At 42.8% G+C, this 16,537-nt stretch overlaps 1 protein-coding gene across 2 annotated transcripts in view; it reads left to right on the top strand.

The window, feature by feature from the left end:
• Positions 1-16,537, top strand: part of SNX24 (sorting nexin 24) — a 154,760-nt gene that overhangs the window by 89,892 nt on the left and 48,331 nt on the right. For both annotated transcript variants that reach the window (XM_032425483.1, XM_032425484.1), the window contains exon 3: positions 7,509-7,613. In XM_032425483.1, the coding sequence (XP_032281374.1) occupies positions 7,509-7,613 (105 nt within the window). The remainder of the gene's footprint in view (positions 1-7,508; positions 7,614-16,537) is intronic.

The raw sequence follows: 16,537 nt of genomic DNA, 5'->3' as shown, positions 1-16,537 counted from the left end.
TCCCATTTAGCACAGTAAAACCCGCCTTTGACTCCATGCTTCCCTCCCGTGTTGCCCCTGTTACTCTCCTTTCTTGGTAGAATTCCTTGACAGAGGAGTCTCTGCTTTCCCACTTCTTACCTCCTCTCTACCCAGTGTTTGACTTTCCCAGGCTCGCTGGGCGCAGTCTGACCGTGCCCACTTCTTGGAACACTTTGCTGCCCGAGCGTGCGGTTTCAGCCCCTGCTCAGTGAGGGACTGACTGCCTGCTTCTCTGCCCTGCCTCTCAGAGTTGGAGGTCTCAGCCCTTGTATCAGTGCCCTGTTGGAGTGAAACAGATCACCACACACTCAGCAGCATAAAATAAGATGACTGTATCTGCTTGGAGTTTCTGTGGGTCAGGAGTCTGTGCACAGGTTTACTGGGTTCTCGGCTTAGGGTCTCACCATGCCGACATCCAGGTGTCGCCAAGGCTGTGGTCCCGTCTGGGGCTCAGGGTCCTCTTCCAAGCTCATTTTGGGGAGACTCCGTTTCTTGCTGTCATGGGACTGAGGTCCCTTTTTGCTTGCTGACTGTTGACCAGAGGTACCTCTCAGCTCCTCAAGGCCACCCCCAAGTCCAAGCCATGTGGTTGTAACATGGCAAAGCCAGCAGTCTGCTAGGACTGGGTCTCATAAAAGGTAATCTGATCAAGGGAGTGACTATCCCCCACCACGTTTACAGATGCCATCTGAACCCAAGGGGGAAGGGATTCTGTAGCACATGCACCCAGAGACAGGGGATCTTGGGAGCTGTCTTAGGATTCTGCCATGACAGCAATTTTTTTTCTGTCTGTGTTAGTGGAGAAACTCCCAGTCATCTAGTTCCATGGCTCTAGGTTCCAGTTAGGTTTCTGATGCCCAGATCTACAGACCCCTATCCACTTGCCTACACTTTATCTCCATTTGAGTGCCTAGTGGGCCTCTGTGACTTAAAATCATCAGAACCAAATAGTGGGTTCCTTTATGCCAGGATTATTTTTGGTTGGATGTAATAGGAACTTGACTAGGTTTCTTAAACGAGTGAGAGATGATTCTCACACTGCAACAAAACTAAAAGCAGGCAGTCCAAGTTGATGTGGCAATTCCACAGTATCCATGTTCCAAGCTCCTTTTTGTCTTTCTGCTTTACCATCTTTACCTTTGCAGGTACCTTGCTCCCTTCTAGTTACAATATAGCTGCTGTCTCTCCAGTCCTTGCTTCTGCATTTCTGTCAGGAAGAAGGGCCTTTTTCTTTTTTCTTTTCTTTCTGTCTTTCCTTCTTTTCTTTTCTCTTCTCTTCTTTTCTTTTCTTTTCTTTCACTTCCTTTTTCCTTCTTTTCTTTTTTCTCTGCTTTTCTTCCTTTTCTTTTCTTTTCTTTTCTTTTCTCTCTGAGGAAAACAGGAGCCTTACCCAGTAGACTTAAACTACATTTCATTAACACCTCTGTCACATGGCCATCCTAATTACAGGGGAACTTGGGAAATCAAGATTTTTTGCCCATTTTGTTGGCACTCTGAATGACATTGGGTTTTTGGTTTTGGATTTTTGGGGGTTTTTTGCAAGAAGAAGGAAGGAGTGAATATTGGGTAAGCAGCTAACAATTTCACCTGTAAGCCCTACTTATGTGAGATTAGACTTTGCTGCAAGTAACTCTAGAGCCAAAATAATGGTGGCATTCACAGATATACATTTATTTATTTATTTATTTATTTATTTATTTATTTATTTATTTATAAAGAGAGAGCACGAGCAGGGGGAGGGGCTAAGGGAGAGGGAGAAGGAAACTCCCCACTGAGCAGAGAGCCTGACGCTAGGCTCGATCCCAGGACCCTGGGATCATAACCTGAGCTGAAGGCAGACACTTAACCAACTGAGCCACTCAGGTGCCCCACAGATATACCTTTATTTTTCTCATGTAAATGTGTAGGACTGGTATGGCTGTTTCATGATCATCAGGGGCCCAGGCTCTCGTGGCTTTACCGTTCTCCAGGGGAGGCTTCTACCTCATGGTTGAAGGTGATGGTCACGTGTCTCTCTAGCCATTACGTGGCCAGGTCAGCCAGCAGGATGGAGGAAAGGAAAGAAGGAAATAGTCCTTCCCTGTAAGAACACTTCCTGAAAGGTGCACATACATGTCTGTTTACCTGCCTTCCACCAGAATTCAGTCATATGGCCACACAGCTTCAAGGGAATTTGGGGGTATGTGTTATTTATTCTGGGCGGTCATGTACTCAACCTGAAAATCCATTCTGTCCTGTAGAAGGGAGAGACCGTGGATTTGAGGAGATAACTAGGGTTCCCTGCCACTTTCCCTGAACCTGGCTTTCTACCACCTTTGAGTAAACAGTAGGCGGGTCACTCAAATCTGGCTGCCAGTCGAAGCCACAAACCTGAAACAGCTAGGGACTTGGAGTGGTTCTGAACATCTCTTCTTTCTGCATACCCCTGCAGCCTCTACTTGTCCCCGCTTCCACTGCCAGGACCATAGTCCAAATCACCCTGGTCTCTTGCCTGGATTTCTTCTGTAGAAGCTTCTGACCAGTCTCCCCACATTGACTCCCGCCCTGTTATGGTGCATCTTGCTTATGGAATCTAGCATGACCTCTTTAAAGTAAATTTCTATCAGGTCATTCCCTTGCTGAAGACATTCACTAAGCTTCCCATTTAAAATGAACACAATTTTCTGCGTAGCCTCCAAGGCCCTACAGTGTGCGAGGCTGCCGCCTCTCTGAACCCGTCTCCTCCTTGCTGTGTTTTGACCACCCATTGCTCTGTCTGCTGCAATGTTCCTTCACCAGCTCCTTACCTGGCTCCTTCCCTGCGTGATTCACATCCCACCCCACACAGGCCCCCAACTCCCATCCCTTTCTGTTACTATCTGCCCCCACCCTGTTTTATTACCTCGAATACTGTTTCTTGTCTTTGCCTGGTATGTAAGCCCCATGTGCCCCAGGAGTGTCTCTAGCGCTGAATTAACCTGTAGGAGAGGCTCAGTGTCTTCTCCATGACCTTCTTCAGGGGCTCTTGCCTCCCCCTGGAACTTATCTTTTCTAATAGACAAAAGATCATCTACTTGAACAAAACCTGAAATGTATTCATCTTCCCTATTCTGTCTACTGCATGGATCAGCCTTCTCCCAGAAACTCCCCGCTCCAAATCTGCTGTCCCTGGATTCCCTTCCTCACACTGATGGGGCAGAGCTGTGAGTCCTGATCCTCTTCTTTCTCTTTGCTTTCAGCTGTTTTCTGGAGTTACATCCTCAACTTCCTTTGTGTAAAAGAAGCCATAGGAGGTAAACCTTTTGAGGTCTTGAATGTCAGAAAATGCTTTTGTTCTCCCACACATGATTGATGGTATGGCCGGTGATAGAAATCCATGCTCACGTTACATCTTTGCAGCATTAATGTCCTAACATCCACCGTTGCCTATGAAAAGTCAGCTGCACCTGCCGTTTCCCTTCCTGTGCTCGTCACCCAATGTTTTCCCTGGGTCTTCCCTCTGTCCTTGTTTTCCTGAGAGCTCACAGATAAATGTCAGTAGCTGTGGGGCTTTTAAAGTATATTATGCTGGTGCTTAGTGATTCTTAATCTGAAGATCTATATGAAGTCACATAATTCTTCTGTCATTTCTTTGAGAATTTCTTTTCTCCTTTATGGAATGCTTATTGAGTTTATATTAAACTTCCTGGATTAATCCTGGTGGTGGTTTTCTTTTCACCTAACTTTGCTCTCACTCTCTTTGTTGTACAGTTTGAGAGATGTCCATGATTTTATATTCTACCTCTTTTAATTTTTTACTTCTGTATCATGTTTTTTAATTAAAAAAAAAAACTCATTCTTTTTTTTTTCATAGCACTCTCTTTTTGTTTTATAGAAGCAATATCTTCTCAGATCTCCCTGCTGATAATAGATGGATGTCAAAGATCTCTTCTGTTACTTGTTTTCCTTTGGGGTTCATTGTTCCACTTGTTTTTCTTGTCCTTTCTTTTTCATAGTGCTGTCTTTGCTGTGATAGCTAGCCTCAGTTGCCCATCCAACAAGATGAATTATTCTTGGTGTTTGTCACTGGTACCTCTGCCTTGGGTATGCAAGCCTGGTCCCTCTGTAGGGTGTGTCAGCTGGAGGGCTTCGTCATAGGGAGTGAGAGGAGAGAGCCAGCTGTTAGACTGGGGACCCCACGACAGGATGAGTAGAATGACAAATGCCGTCGTTCCAACCAGATGCCTCATTCATTTTCCTGAGGGACGCTGACCCTTTTTTATGGGGCAGGGGTGTGAGTGCAGCCAGGTTACTAGACCCCCCGCTTATGGGGGTAGGGGTAGAGTGTCCATTGGCACGAGCCCTGGCATTGTCTCATCCCTCTTCTTGGTTCCCCACCCCCCCACCCTTACACCAGTCCTGAGCACAAAGCTCTCAAGTCTGTTGAGAAGACGGGGGTACCCGCTCTTTGCTATCCCTTGAGGTGGCCTGGCGGGGGGGCTTCCTCCAGTCTGTTTTCTTCATTGACGTACTCCTGCTTTCTGTCTTGTAGAAAGTTCTTGATCTCTCAGTTGGTAAGTACTTCTTCTCTGCCCCTTTGTTTTCATTCTTCTGTGTCCCATTACCTTTGGCTTTTTGCCTTTTCTTTTCTTTTTGGATGTCTGTCAGGATTCAATTCAGGTACATAAAACAGAAAGTCCTAATACCAGTAACCTTTAAGAAAAAAAAGGGGGGGGATGATTTTTTTTTTTTTCCTCTCAAAACACAAGTCTGGGGGTGAGCAGTCCAGGGCTGTTGAGGCAGCTCCTGAAGGCTCTCAGGCACGCAGCTGCTTCCTCCTTTCTCCTCAGTCATCTGAAACACCTGGCTTCCATCCTCAGAGTCACCCCATGGTGGCAGATGGGCACTGCAGCTCCAGCCATCACGGTCACATTCTAGGCAGGAAGAAGGTGGTGGGGGACGGACGTGGGTGGGGTGTGAGATACGGTAGAACAGAAGGTGCAAGCCAGCTGAGTCTGTTCTTTTTCTTTTTAATTGTATTTATTTATTTATTTATTTTTAGTAATCTCTATAGCCAAATGGGGCTTGAACTCACAACCCCACGATCCAGAGTTGCATGCTCTACCGACTGAGCCAGCTAGGCGCCCCGAGTCTGTTCCATTTTAAAAGAGTTTTTATGAAAAGTCCTCAGTGTCTTCGGATTACTACTGTCTTCCACTCTCTGCAGGGGGGCTGGGAAATTGAGCATTTTGGCTGAATTTAGCTGAATACATGATTATTCCTAATAATACAGGAGCTCTATTGGTGAGGAAAGCAAGGAGAGTGGATTTGTGGTTTGCAGCTAGCACTTTCACATTAGTATTTTAATGGCACTTAAGGTGTGGAGGGACGCGGCAAATCCAGGCTCAGCCTGGTGGCTTGAACTGGAAGTGCTGATCTGGGAAATGTACAAAGACCTCTTCTTTTTCGGTTAATGATAAATATATTCTTCTGTACAGGAAGACGTTTTTATTTCAGGTTTAGCTGCTAGACTTTAACTGTGTGCATTTTCTTAGTGATTATTCTCCTTACGTGCATGTGTAGTAAAGGGACAGTCTGTGATGAGAAAAACTTTTGTTTGTCTGTGTTTTTGAAACTTTGAAAAACAATTTTGATTTTCTGAGCTGCTGTCTAGGCATTTTACAGTATGATAACCCTGCTCACACCCAGAGTCGGAACATTTAGGTGAGGACTCGAATTCAGGATTTCTGCCGTAAGTTCTCACTTGACTTTCCCTGGTACCTTTTAAAATAACCTTTTGGAGTTAAGCCCTCGACAAGTTAGTGACCTCCGTCCTGACCACCTGTAACTGATAGGTGCTTGCTACCCTGCTCTCTTATCGCCTCTTGCTCGTAACCTGCTACCCCTCCCTTCCTTCTGGGATCTGTAATATATCTTCTGACTCTACGTCCTTTCCGTGGGGTATAATGAAACTGTGCCTTCATTCAAAACAAGCCCATGGCGTTCACTTCCCCAACGTGGGAGCTCAGATGCTCAGGGCTTGCGCTCCTTACTCAGCAGGTCATAATCTGTATATTCTTAACCAGCTCTGACTTCCCACTACACAGTCTCAGTAGGTTTTCCAGGTTTTTAATTAGAATACTAACCTTCATTCTGCTTTAGTCAGTGTATCAGTTTCATATTACTGCTGTAACATATTAGCACAAACTTAGTGGCTTAAAACAAGACAAATTTATTTTTTTAATCCTTCTTGAGGTCAAAAGTCCGAAACGAGTTTCGCTGGGCTAAAATCAAGGCGTCACGAGGCTGGAGGGGAGCATCCATTCCCTTTCCGTTCCAGCTTCTAGAGATCACCTGGGCTCTTGACCCTTCCTCTGGGGTGGAAGCCAGTCATGTAGCATCTTCCAGACTCTCTCTGACTCTGACCCTCCTGCTTTCCTCTTATAAGGAATCTTATTATTACACTGAGCCCACCTGGATAATCTAAGAGAATCACTCCATTTTTAAGACCCTTAATTTAATCACCTCTGCAAAGTGGCTGGCCATGTAAAATAAAGTAACATTCACAGGTTAGGATGTCAGTGTTGTAGACAGGATGTACCTACCACAGGCAGCTCTAACTCAAGTTCCAGTAGAACTTTTCTTTTGTATGTGGTTCCTTCAGACTGCTGCCCAGAAAGGCTTAGCTGAGAACCATGATTTTTCTTGAACAGAATTTGGACCTAATTCTTAGGAGCATTGGAAGCATCATCTTTCTCTTTTAAAAAGCTAAAGTTCATTCTGTTAACAGACCTTTTGAGAAACTTTCCAAATGGTGTGGTCTAGTTCATATGGCATTTCCAGTGAGATGGTTATAAACATTGCATTTTGTTTTGACTTTTTATGTGAAATAATATGTAGAAAGTCTTTTTCACCAGAAAAATACTTCTTCTGAGCAAAATTTCTTTCTATTAATTGATTTTGGAAATTATAAACTACTTTACCTCCATTATGATGCATTTACTGAACTCTTTTTTTGCACTTACTGAACTTACAATTTTTCAGAAAAAAATAATTCTGGTCTGAAATACTAGATGATATACAATCATAACAACTACCAAAAACACAAAACTCTTATCCTGAAACCTGAACATTTAGGATAGCCAAGTAACGAATTTTTTTTAAAGATTTTATTTATTTATTTGAGAGAGAGAAAGAGAGCAAGCAGGGGGAGGGACAGAGGGAGAGAGAGAGTGAGAATCTCCAGCAGACTCTGCTCTGAGCAGGGAGCATGACAGGAGGCTTGATCCCAGGATGCTGAGATCATGACCTGCGCTGAAACCAAGAGTCAGACGCTCAGCCGACTGAGCCACCCAGGCACCTCTAAGTAAAGAATTTTTTAACAAAATTTCAATATAATTATATTTTCCTCTGCCTTTTTATTGGAGATAGTAGTGGTTCATTTTCTTTTATTGGCTTTTCCCCTCAAAGAATGTCTTTATAACTGAGACATTTTCTGTTTTTTTTTTTTTCTGTTTCTGTCTTTATAGCTGAAGAAATGTATAAAAACTCCAGAAATCCCTTCTAAACATGTTAGGAACTGGGTCCCAAAAGTCTTGGAACAACGACGACAAGGTTTGGAAACATATTTACAGGTAAGATGTGTTTAGATCCTCAGTTAATATAATGTAGCTTACATAAACTTGTATCTCAGTATTTTATTCTCACAACTTATGGGTGAGATGCAAAATACTTCAAGCATTCAAACATTCTGGATTAAAATAAAGAAAGTTTAAAATGATAAATACGTTGTTAGTTGGTTCTTTTAGCTTTAATTAGCGTCTGTTTGTCATTATGTGGATCGAGGAAGTGAAGATTTTGTGGAAAAGTAAAAACTGATGGAAAGCGGGTCTGTCCATTTTTTAATTCAGCTCTACAGATTGCTTTGTTTTTGTTTTTTGTTTTCTCTCCAAGATTTGTTGCTTTCTCCTAGCATTTGCCCAGCCGTTAGGTTTTGGTTGTTGAGGGCATAGAGAAAACTGAATTTTCGTTGGGCCTGGCTAGTCCATCTGTGGAATCACCTTGAGAACGAGTGTATAAAAATTGCTTCAGATGAAGTGCCTACTTCTTTGAAAATTGGGATGCGTGTTTTTGAAGGAATTCGTTTGGATGTTCTTTTCTGCCATTGAGAGGAGCCGGCAGAACTACAGAAGCAGCATGACACTTGTCCGAAGTAAAAAGGAAAAGCAAAGGAAAGGATGGAACAGTGTCAGCTCTTCTCAGTTTTAAAATACAAAGAGCTAGAGGCCTTTGTATGAATATTCCATGTAGTTGTGGATCCACAGAGCACCAGAGGGCAGGCGCTGGGATGGCTCAGGCTGGGTGCTCAGCCAGGACACTGAGCACTGGAGAGGCAGATGCATGAGAATGATCCAGTGAGTGTGGCTGAGAGGACGAGGAAAAGAAGAGCTGGACCTCACCCGAGGGTCCATGATCATCTCTCCTCTAAGACACGTGACATTGCAGAAACAACAGCTCGTACTGTGCTTTCCATTAATAATACCTCTGACCCCTTGAAGCTTTCACGCTAGGATAGGTTCTGTGTAGGCAGGTGGCTGGAGGCTCTGGGAAGCCCACATACGGCGTGTGTGACAGACTTTTTCTGGCTGGTTGTGCCTGATTCACTGTTGGTTAGAAGTTGCAGAGAAGCTGTCCCCACAGGCTTGTACTTGGTGATAAATTCAGACGACTCTGTCCCGATGAAGCCCAGAGTCTCTTGGTGGCCTTGTGTAGTTTTCCTGTCTTGACAGTGTTCAACAAGGAAAGCTGACATGCTGAAGGCCTTGCGAGCATCTGAGGAGGGCTCTCTGTACTGTTTTTGTTCTTCTGCTTTGGGGCATTGTGGACAGACCCTTCCCTGCCTCCCTCTGGAAGCGGGAGATGAAAGGAGACGGGGACCACAGATGACAGGAACGTGTGTGGCTGTGTTCCTTGAGGCTGTGTATCTGGGGCTGCGAGACTTCCAGAGCTCCTGGCAACACCGGCGGGCAAAACCAAACCAAAAACCGAGACTTTAGACATTGTATGCGAAGGGTAAGAATTCATGTTCTCTGTAATTAAATGGATTAGGTAAACAATGCATTCTTATAGGCCACATTTTCCACAGATATTGTATATCTTCAGGCTTTCTTTGTGAAGAATGCTCTCTTCTTTTTCCTCCCGTTGTATTTGACACATGACTTCCATTACTCCTTAGTGTAAACAGTTTAAGTTGTTTGTACTTTGGATATAAATACGCAGATAAAATCATCTGGCACAGAGAGGAGTTTACAGTGACTCTCAAATTGAGCTTAGAATTTTCTATTCTCAGAAATAGGACTTGAAAGATGTGGTTAGGGACTGAGAGGGCTTGCTTCCTGTCATGCATTTAATGTTCGTTTTCTTATCGCTTAGGTCACCAAGGAGGTCCAGGGAGCTCTCTCTTCTCCCTTCTCTACCTGATTCCGTTTGCGGGCAGTGGGAGCTAGATGGAATTTGCAAAGATGAGTGGGAATGCTTTATCAGTCCCAAGTGAAATGAAAACCCTGGTTCGCATGTCAGTTTTGGATAACTTTTGGTGTTCAAGTCTCTGTAGGAGTAAGTCTCAGCATGCGCTGGATGGGGTGGCCCTGTTCTGGCCCATAAACCTGAGAAGGTATTCACACCCCGCAGCCATAGTATCTAAAGCTCACGGTGACATTAGAACGTTTTACAGTCCAGTCCGCCTCCTGCCCTTCAGTTATGCTCAGGATTATCCTTTTGGCCTCAGTTTCCCACCCATAGAACAGGCAGATTAGCACTTGAGAGGGCCACAGAAAACAACTCTTCCCCTTGTGCAAAGATCAACTAGTACCTTCGGGACCATGGGTGAGTGTGACAACATTCCCTAAGGTCGCCCACACTGCTCTTTTATTTTAGTAGTGGAGAAACTGAGGTCTGGTGTGGTTACGAAGCCTGCCTCACTCCCTAGAGTTTATTAGTTAAAGACATGGACTGAAATTTAGTTTCTTAACTCCCCGGAGGCTCTTTTCATTCTGTATTGTAGATTCTCTAATTTCTCAGCCTTGATGTAGTTTTACTTAAGGATATATTAATAATCATAAAAGAAAAGGCCTTATAATCATAAACTGTTTATGATTGATAAACAATTTAATTATCTACCTACCCCCCAACTCCCTTGATAGATTGATAGATTAGTGATTTTTTATTTTTGTTTTGTTTTATTTTGTTTTTATTTTGATTGGTTATTTTTCAAATCTGTAACTTGAAAATGTAGAATCCTATGAAAACTGTCAGCATGCATCTGTTTTCCATGTTAAGTCATCTGGAGAGAAACCCAAATCTTAAGGATATGTTACCTGGGGTGTGCCAAACTGATTTGACCCTCAGACATGGTTTATAGAATACATCCTGCTTTTTTTTTTTAGAGAGAGATTTTATTTATTTATTTGACAGAGAGAGTACAAGCAGGCGGAGAGAGAGAGAAACAGGCTCCCTCCTGAGCAAGGAGCCCGATGTGGGGCTCGATCCTGAGACCCCTGGGATCATGACCTGAGCCTAAGGCAGACGCTTAACTGGCTGAGCCACCCAGGGGCCCCAGAATACATCCTGCTTTGAGATGACGTCCCGTTTTTCTAGAGACCCCTCTTAAATAAAAGTACAAAAACTTCACAAGGAATGAACCTCCACAGTTAAGTATTAGATAGGCAGGGGGGAAAGGGGATCATCAGAGGAAGAAACATTTTTAACAACTTTCGAGAAGATGGAATGTTCTGGAAGTGCATGAATGGATACAGCAGAGAGCAGAAGGCAATAGCCCCGAGAGCCTGCGGTAGAGGCAGGAAGCTACCTGCCCGAGGCTTTGCTGGGGAATTTCTGGACTCAGAGTCGGCAGGTGAAACTGAAAACCAGTGGGCCCATTCAGAGTGCACACATGGGACTGATGTCTCGGCCACTTGTTCTCTACAGAATATAGGCAGCCTGATGTTTACGACTGGGCCAAAAATATTTTTAAAGACTTTTCTCATCAAAACAGAACAATACACCAAGATATTAAATAGAATGACCATGGAGAGCTAAGGCTTCTCATGTAGATATTAGGGCCCTGAGTTCACAAACCCCTCCCCACCAACTGAGCCCAGAGGAGAGCTGACCACACTTTCTTTCCATGTGGAGGGAGGTCTGACAGAGCCGCAGAGGAAACCCACCCAAGCCCCCCACACTGCTTTCTTCAGTGAGATCTGATAACCAAGGATCACCTTTGAAGAACAAAAAGACCAAGATGAACTGAAACACTGACTTGTCAGGATAGAGATAATTCACAACACAAAATATGTCCTAAAGATTGGTTTAATAAATCTAGAGAGCTGCCCAAAAGCATTACATCCAAAAGATGACACTAGGAAACTGTAAGATGAGCAGTGGGGACACACAAGAGTTCTTAGGATTTGTTGTGTCCTCCAACTGGAAATATTCAGTAGCTGCTCTCCAACTGGGAAACTGTTCCATAAAGTACAGATACAAAAACTCTCCAACAAAAGACAAGACACACTGAGGATCTATCCAGGCCTAATATCCTGGAGTCCTAGAAAGAAAGAAGAGGGGAAAATACAAAAGTAGGGGAGGGAATAATCAAAGGAAAAGTAGTTGACCGTTTCCCAAGCTGGAGGCTCTGAGCCTTTACAAAGACAAGGTGCTCCTAGGCAGAGCACCAAGAATGATAGAAACCCGCCAAGGCTGAGACACAGCGGCAAAATTTCAGTGTGTCAGAGATGAAGATCCATCCGTACTCTTCCAGAAAAGAAAAACAAATGGTGGGCAAGGTTGAGGTTCACTAGTGTCTCCATTTCCTTATCTGAGGCTGGCTTAAAGGGCAGGTCCCTCTCTGTTCTTTGGTAGCAACATGAAATTGCCAGCTGGCTTGGTTTTTAGACAGCCGTTTTCCATGGGAAGTTTGCATTCAGCCCTCCTTGCATCTGTTGCAATACTGTGAGAATTATGTTTCTGAGAAAGGGACCCACGTCGTATGTCACTTACTTGAGAACAGCAGAGGTTTATGTTTTCATCTCATTTATAAGGAGGGAACAACAGTTAAATATACAGGGAGGGGCAGCTGGGTGGTTCAGCTGGTTAAGCGTCTGCCTTCAGCTCAGGTCATGATCCTGAGGTCTTGGGATTGAGCTCCATGTTGGGGCTCCCTGCTCAGTGGGGAGTCTGCTTCTCCTTCACCCTCTCCCCCTCCCCCGCTCATGCTTGCTCTCTCAAATAAATAAAATCTTTAAAAATATGTATACAGGAAGTGTTGGGAGCTAGAGTGAAGTGACTTGTAGAAATCGTGATTAAGGATAATCTAAGCTAAAAGAAAATGCCTTAAAATTCATTGGTAGAAGACATTTGCACAGCTGGTGTGGGGTTTGTTATCCAGTGCATGCAGGATGCTGTTTTCAGAAGACCCGATTACCTGACTAGCCTGCCCCTCATGTGTTTTTAAAATTATGCAAGCAGTATAATGTTCCATTGAGCCAGGAGTCTGCAGTGGACCAGAGTATTATATTTTTAACTCTGCCAGTAGTACATGAAGCATTTATTAAAATTGACGCTGTGTGCTTGAAAATGTGTACTCGCTAATTCTTGAGTGCAGTGAGCTATATATAACAGGATGAAGTTTGTTAAGCGTGCTAGTCAATCAGACTTGGCTTTTTGATCTCTAAGCAGAAAGGTGTGTTAAAATGTTCCACTTATATTTCTATGATTACTCCTATGATAGAGCTTAGTTCGACCATCCTCACTTTCTCTTGATCCCTCTCTTTCTGAGTTTTTGCTTTTCTTGCTTTTGGATTGGTGGCAGATTTTTTTCCCTCTTTTTCTCTTTCCATTTTCTCTCCTCTGTTAGTTTATATCTGTTCTTGTCGTAGTTACCTGTTTTCTTTAGTCTCCTCCTGAACATGACAAGGACCTTAGGATGTTTCAAGTCTGATCACTCTAGATATAGGATTCCAGGTTGACAGTCTTTTTTCAGCACTTGGAAAATATTGTGCTGCTCCCTTCTGGCTTCTATGCCTTCTAATAAAAAAAATCCACTGTCATATTATTGTTTTCCCTCTCTATGTAAGATGCTGTTTTAAGATGTCTGTTTTTAAGATTTTGTCTTTGCCATTAGAAGCTTAGTTGTGATGTGTCACGGTGTGCATTGCTTTGGGTTTTTCTTGTTTGGAGTTCTCTTCTTCTCCTTCCCGATTTCTCCTGTCCTTCCAGGACTGTTGATAATAGGAATATATGGTTTGGTTTTTGTTTTTTGGGTTTTTTTTTAGAGATTTTATTTATTTGACAGAGAGAGACACAGTGAGGGAGGGAACACAAGCAGGGAGAGTGGGAGAGGGAGAAGCAGGCTTCCCACGGAGCAGGGAGCCAGATGTGGGACTCGATTCTAGGACCCTGGGATCATGACCTGAGCCAAAGGCAGACGCCCAACGACTGAGCCATCCAGGCGCCCCTCAGGAATATCTGGTTTTTTTGATACTCATTGAAGATGTGTCTCTCATAGCCTTCTCTAAAATTCTGAGTGAAGGGACGCCTGAGTGGCTCAGTCGGTTAAGCTTCTGCCTTCGGCTCAGGTCATGATCCCAGGGTTCTGGGGTCAAGTCCCGCATCGGGCTCCTTGCTCAGTGGGGAAGTCTCCCTCTCCCTCTCCCTGCCGCTGCCCCTGTTTGTGCTCTCTCTCTCTCTCTCTCTGACAAATAAATAAATAAAATCTTAAAAATATATGTAAACCTCCTGTCTTAGCTGGCCTTCTCTGACACTGCTCAGTCCAGGGAAGGTTGGGTTTGGGGGACTCTTACCTCCTTTCTGCTGGGTGAAGGTGGAACACCAGATTCCCCACTTGGCCTTCATTGACCTCTGGGCTGGGAGCGGTGTTCTTCATGACTGGTCAGAGGATGGGAGCTCCAGCTCCCCACATCGTCTCCACTGACCTTGGATAGGGCACATTACTGGCTTGGGGTGGGGGGAGACCAGAGTCTTGGCTCCCTACTCGGCATCTCTGATACCACCCTGCATTGAGTGCCTCATTGCAGCCTCATGAGGGTGGAAATCTAGGCTTCCCAGTGGGCTTTCGCTGCCTTGAGTGGAAGTGTTTATGCGACTGAGCCACCCCAGTACCCCCTGGCTTCAGTGGAAGTGGACCAACAGTCTCTTCTGTGGTGTTTGGGTTGAGTAGAGTGGTCAGTGTCTAAAAGTTTTCAGTCTTGCTAGGCTGTCTCTTTTCCGGTCTTTTTGCTAGAGGAAACAGGCTTTTATTGGGGCTTGATTTGTCTGCCTCTCTTGGTATTTCCTGGCTTCTGGCTTTTCCTGCTCCAAGTCGAGATACATGAGGCAAAAGGAAAACCCAGGAAAGAGAAAAACTCACCACTGTGTCATTACTTAGGTGCTGGCAGGTTTCATTTCTTCCCTCAACCTTGATACAATGTCCAGTATAATGTGTGAGTTGTATTTGGCAGGAGGAAGAGGGAAAAGTGTATCTCTTCCATCTTAATAGAACTGGAAGTCTGTCCTTTGACTTTTTAAGTTTTAATATCACGCTTTTTTTGTTTGAGAAATTGTTTGCTTTTTTTGGAGTTTTGTTTTGTTTTGTTTTATAATGATTATTGTTTATTTCATTATCTTGGTGCACACACATCATAAAAAGTGAAAAAATAGTGTTCCACATTCTTTTAGCAAAATGAAATGGTCCAAGTTCTTGATGCAAAATAATGTGTGGTAAAGTTCTTCCTATTGAATGAACAGATCCAAAAGAATACTGCATTTCCTTTTTCATCATTTTTCATCATTGATCCCTAAGTGTGAGAAAATTCATCTATGATGGCATCTGAAGTCTCATGATCTGTGATTTTACCTTTGCAACCAATTTTGCTATATATTATGGAAGCCACTAGTCACATGTGGTTAATGAACATTTGAACATTTGAAATGGAGCTAGTCTGAATGAAGATGTTCTACAAAATATACACAGATTTCAAAAACTTAGTACAAAAAAAGAATGTAAAATATCTCAATAGTTTTTATTTTTGAAGTAATATTTTGAAATAATATTTTGTATTTATTGGGTTAAACAAAATATATTTACTTGTTTCTTTTTACTTTTTTCATGTGGCTACCAGAGAATTTAAATGTTAAATATACATTTAAAATTATTATAAAGTGTATATGTGGCTTACATTGTACTTCTTATGGAATGTGGTGGTGTAGGGTATTTCTGTCTCTGTTGTCATTGTCTGAGTCTTCTAATAATCGGAAAACACTTTCCTCTGTCGATTTTTTTTCTTTACTGTTTTGAGTAGAAAATTAAAATTTCTGAACATTTAACTGTGTTCATTGAAAACTTTACAAGTAACTTCAAAGATGATGTCTTCAGGACACCTGGGTGGCTCAGTCAGTTAGGCGTCTGCCTTCAGCTCAGGTCATGATCCCATGGTCCTGAGATTGAGTCGTGCATTGGGCTCCCTGCTCAGCGGGAGCCTCTCCCCTTGTCCTCCCCCCTGCTCATGCTCTCTCTCTCTGTCAAATAAATAAATAAAATCTTAAAAAAAAAAAGATGTCTCTAGACATTGAAAGATGATGAGTACTTTGGGCAACACAGTAAGAAAGCTAAAGTGTTTTATGATAATTATTATTTATTTCATTATCCTTCCAGTTGATCCCATCATTCTTCAGTTTTCTTATTGTTTTTGTATTATTTTTGTATTTTCTTAGCATAGTTAGGAATAATTGATGAGTAATGATGAAGTGATACTTAGGATCATGAAATAGCAAAGTGTTGCAAAGTATGGAAAAAATAAGGTCACTAAGATTCCATAATATATTTTAGAAAAGAATCAGTAGATGCACATAGTAATCCTAAGATGAAGGAATTTGATTGTCTTCTTTAAAGATACATGAATCTTCTCTGTGTTTTTGGAAGACATGTAAGAAATAATAAAAGTCATAAAATACAAATTTTTACAAATAGAAATGCTTAGGGGCACCTGGGTGGCTCAGTCAGTTAAGTGTCTGACTCTTGATCTCAGCTCAGATCTTGATCTCAGGGTCATGGGTTCAGGCCCGGGGTTGGGCTCTATGCTGGGCATGGAGCCTGCTTAAAACAAACATACAAAGAAAAAACAAATAGAAGTGCTTGATTTTCTGCCTTTTAAATGTGATCTGTCATATTTCTCTTATTCTCTTAGGGTCTTCTTTTCATCTTTGATATTCTTCTGTTTTTCATCTTTGGTGTTCTTCTGTTTTGATATAGAATGTTATTACTATAGTTACTATAGTTATTCTGTATCTAGGTGTAGATTTTTTAAAATATATATTTTTGAGGATTTTGTGTGTGTGTGTATGTGTGTGCACGTGCACGCTCTCTTAATCTGCATGTAGGCACCTTTCAACATTTCTGGAAAATGCTCAGATATCATATCTTTGAATGTTGCCTCTTCCCCTTTTATATTCTATTTTTTAAATTCTCAGTTTCATAATTATAATAACTGATGTCTTCATGGGTCTT

Source organism: Phoca vitulina, unplaced genomic scaffold (genome assembly GCF_004348235.1).
Source record: "Phoca vitulina isolate PV1807 unplaced genomic scaffold, GSC_HSeal_1.0 scaffold32, whole genome shotgun sequence".
Taxonomy (NCBI): Eukaryota; Metazoa; Chordata; class Mammalia; order Carnivora; family Phocidae; genus Phoca; species Phoca vitulina.
This window is presented reverse-complemented; position numbering and strand designations above follow the sequence as displayed.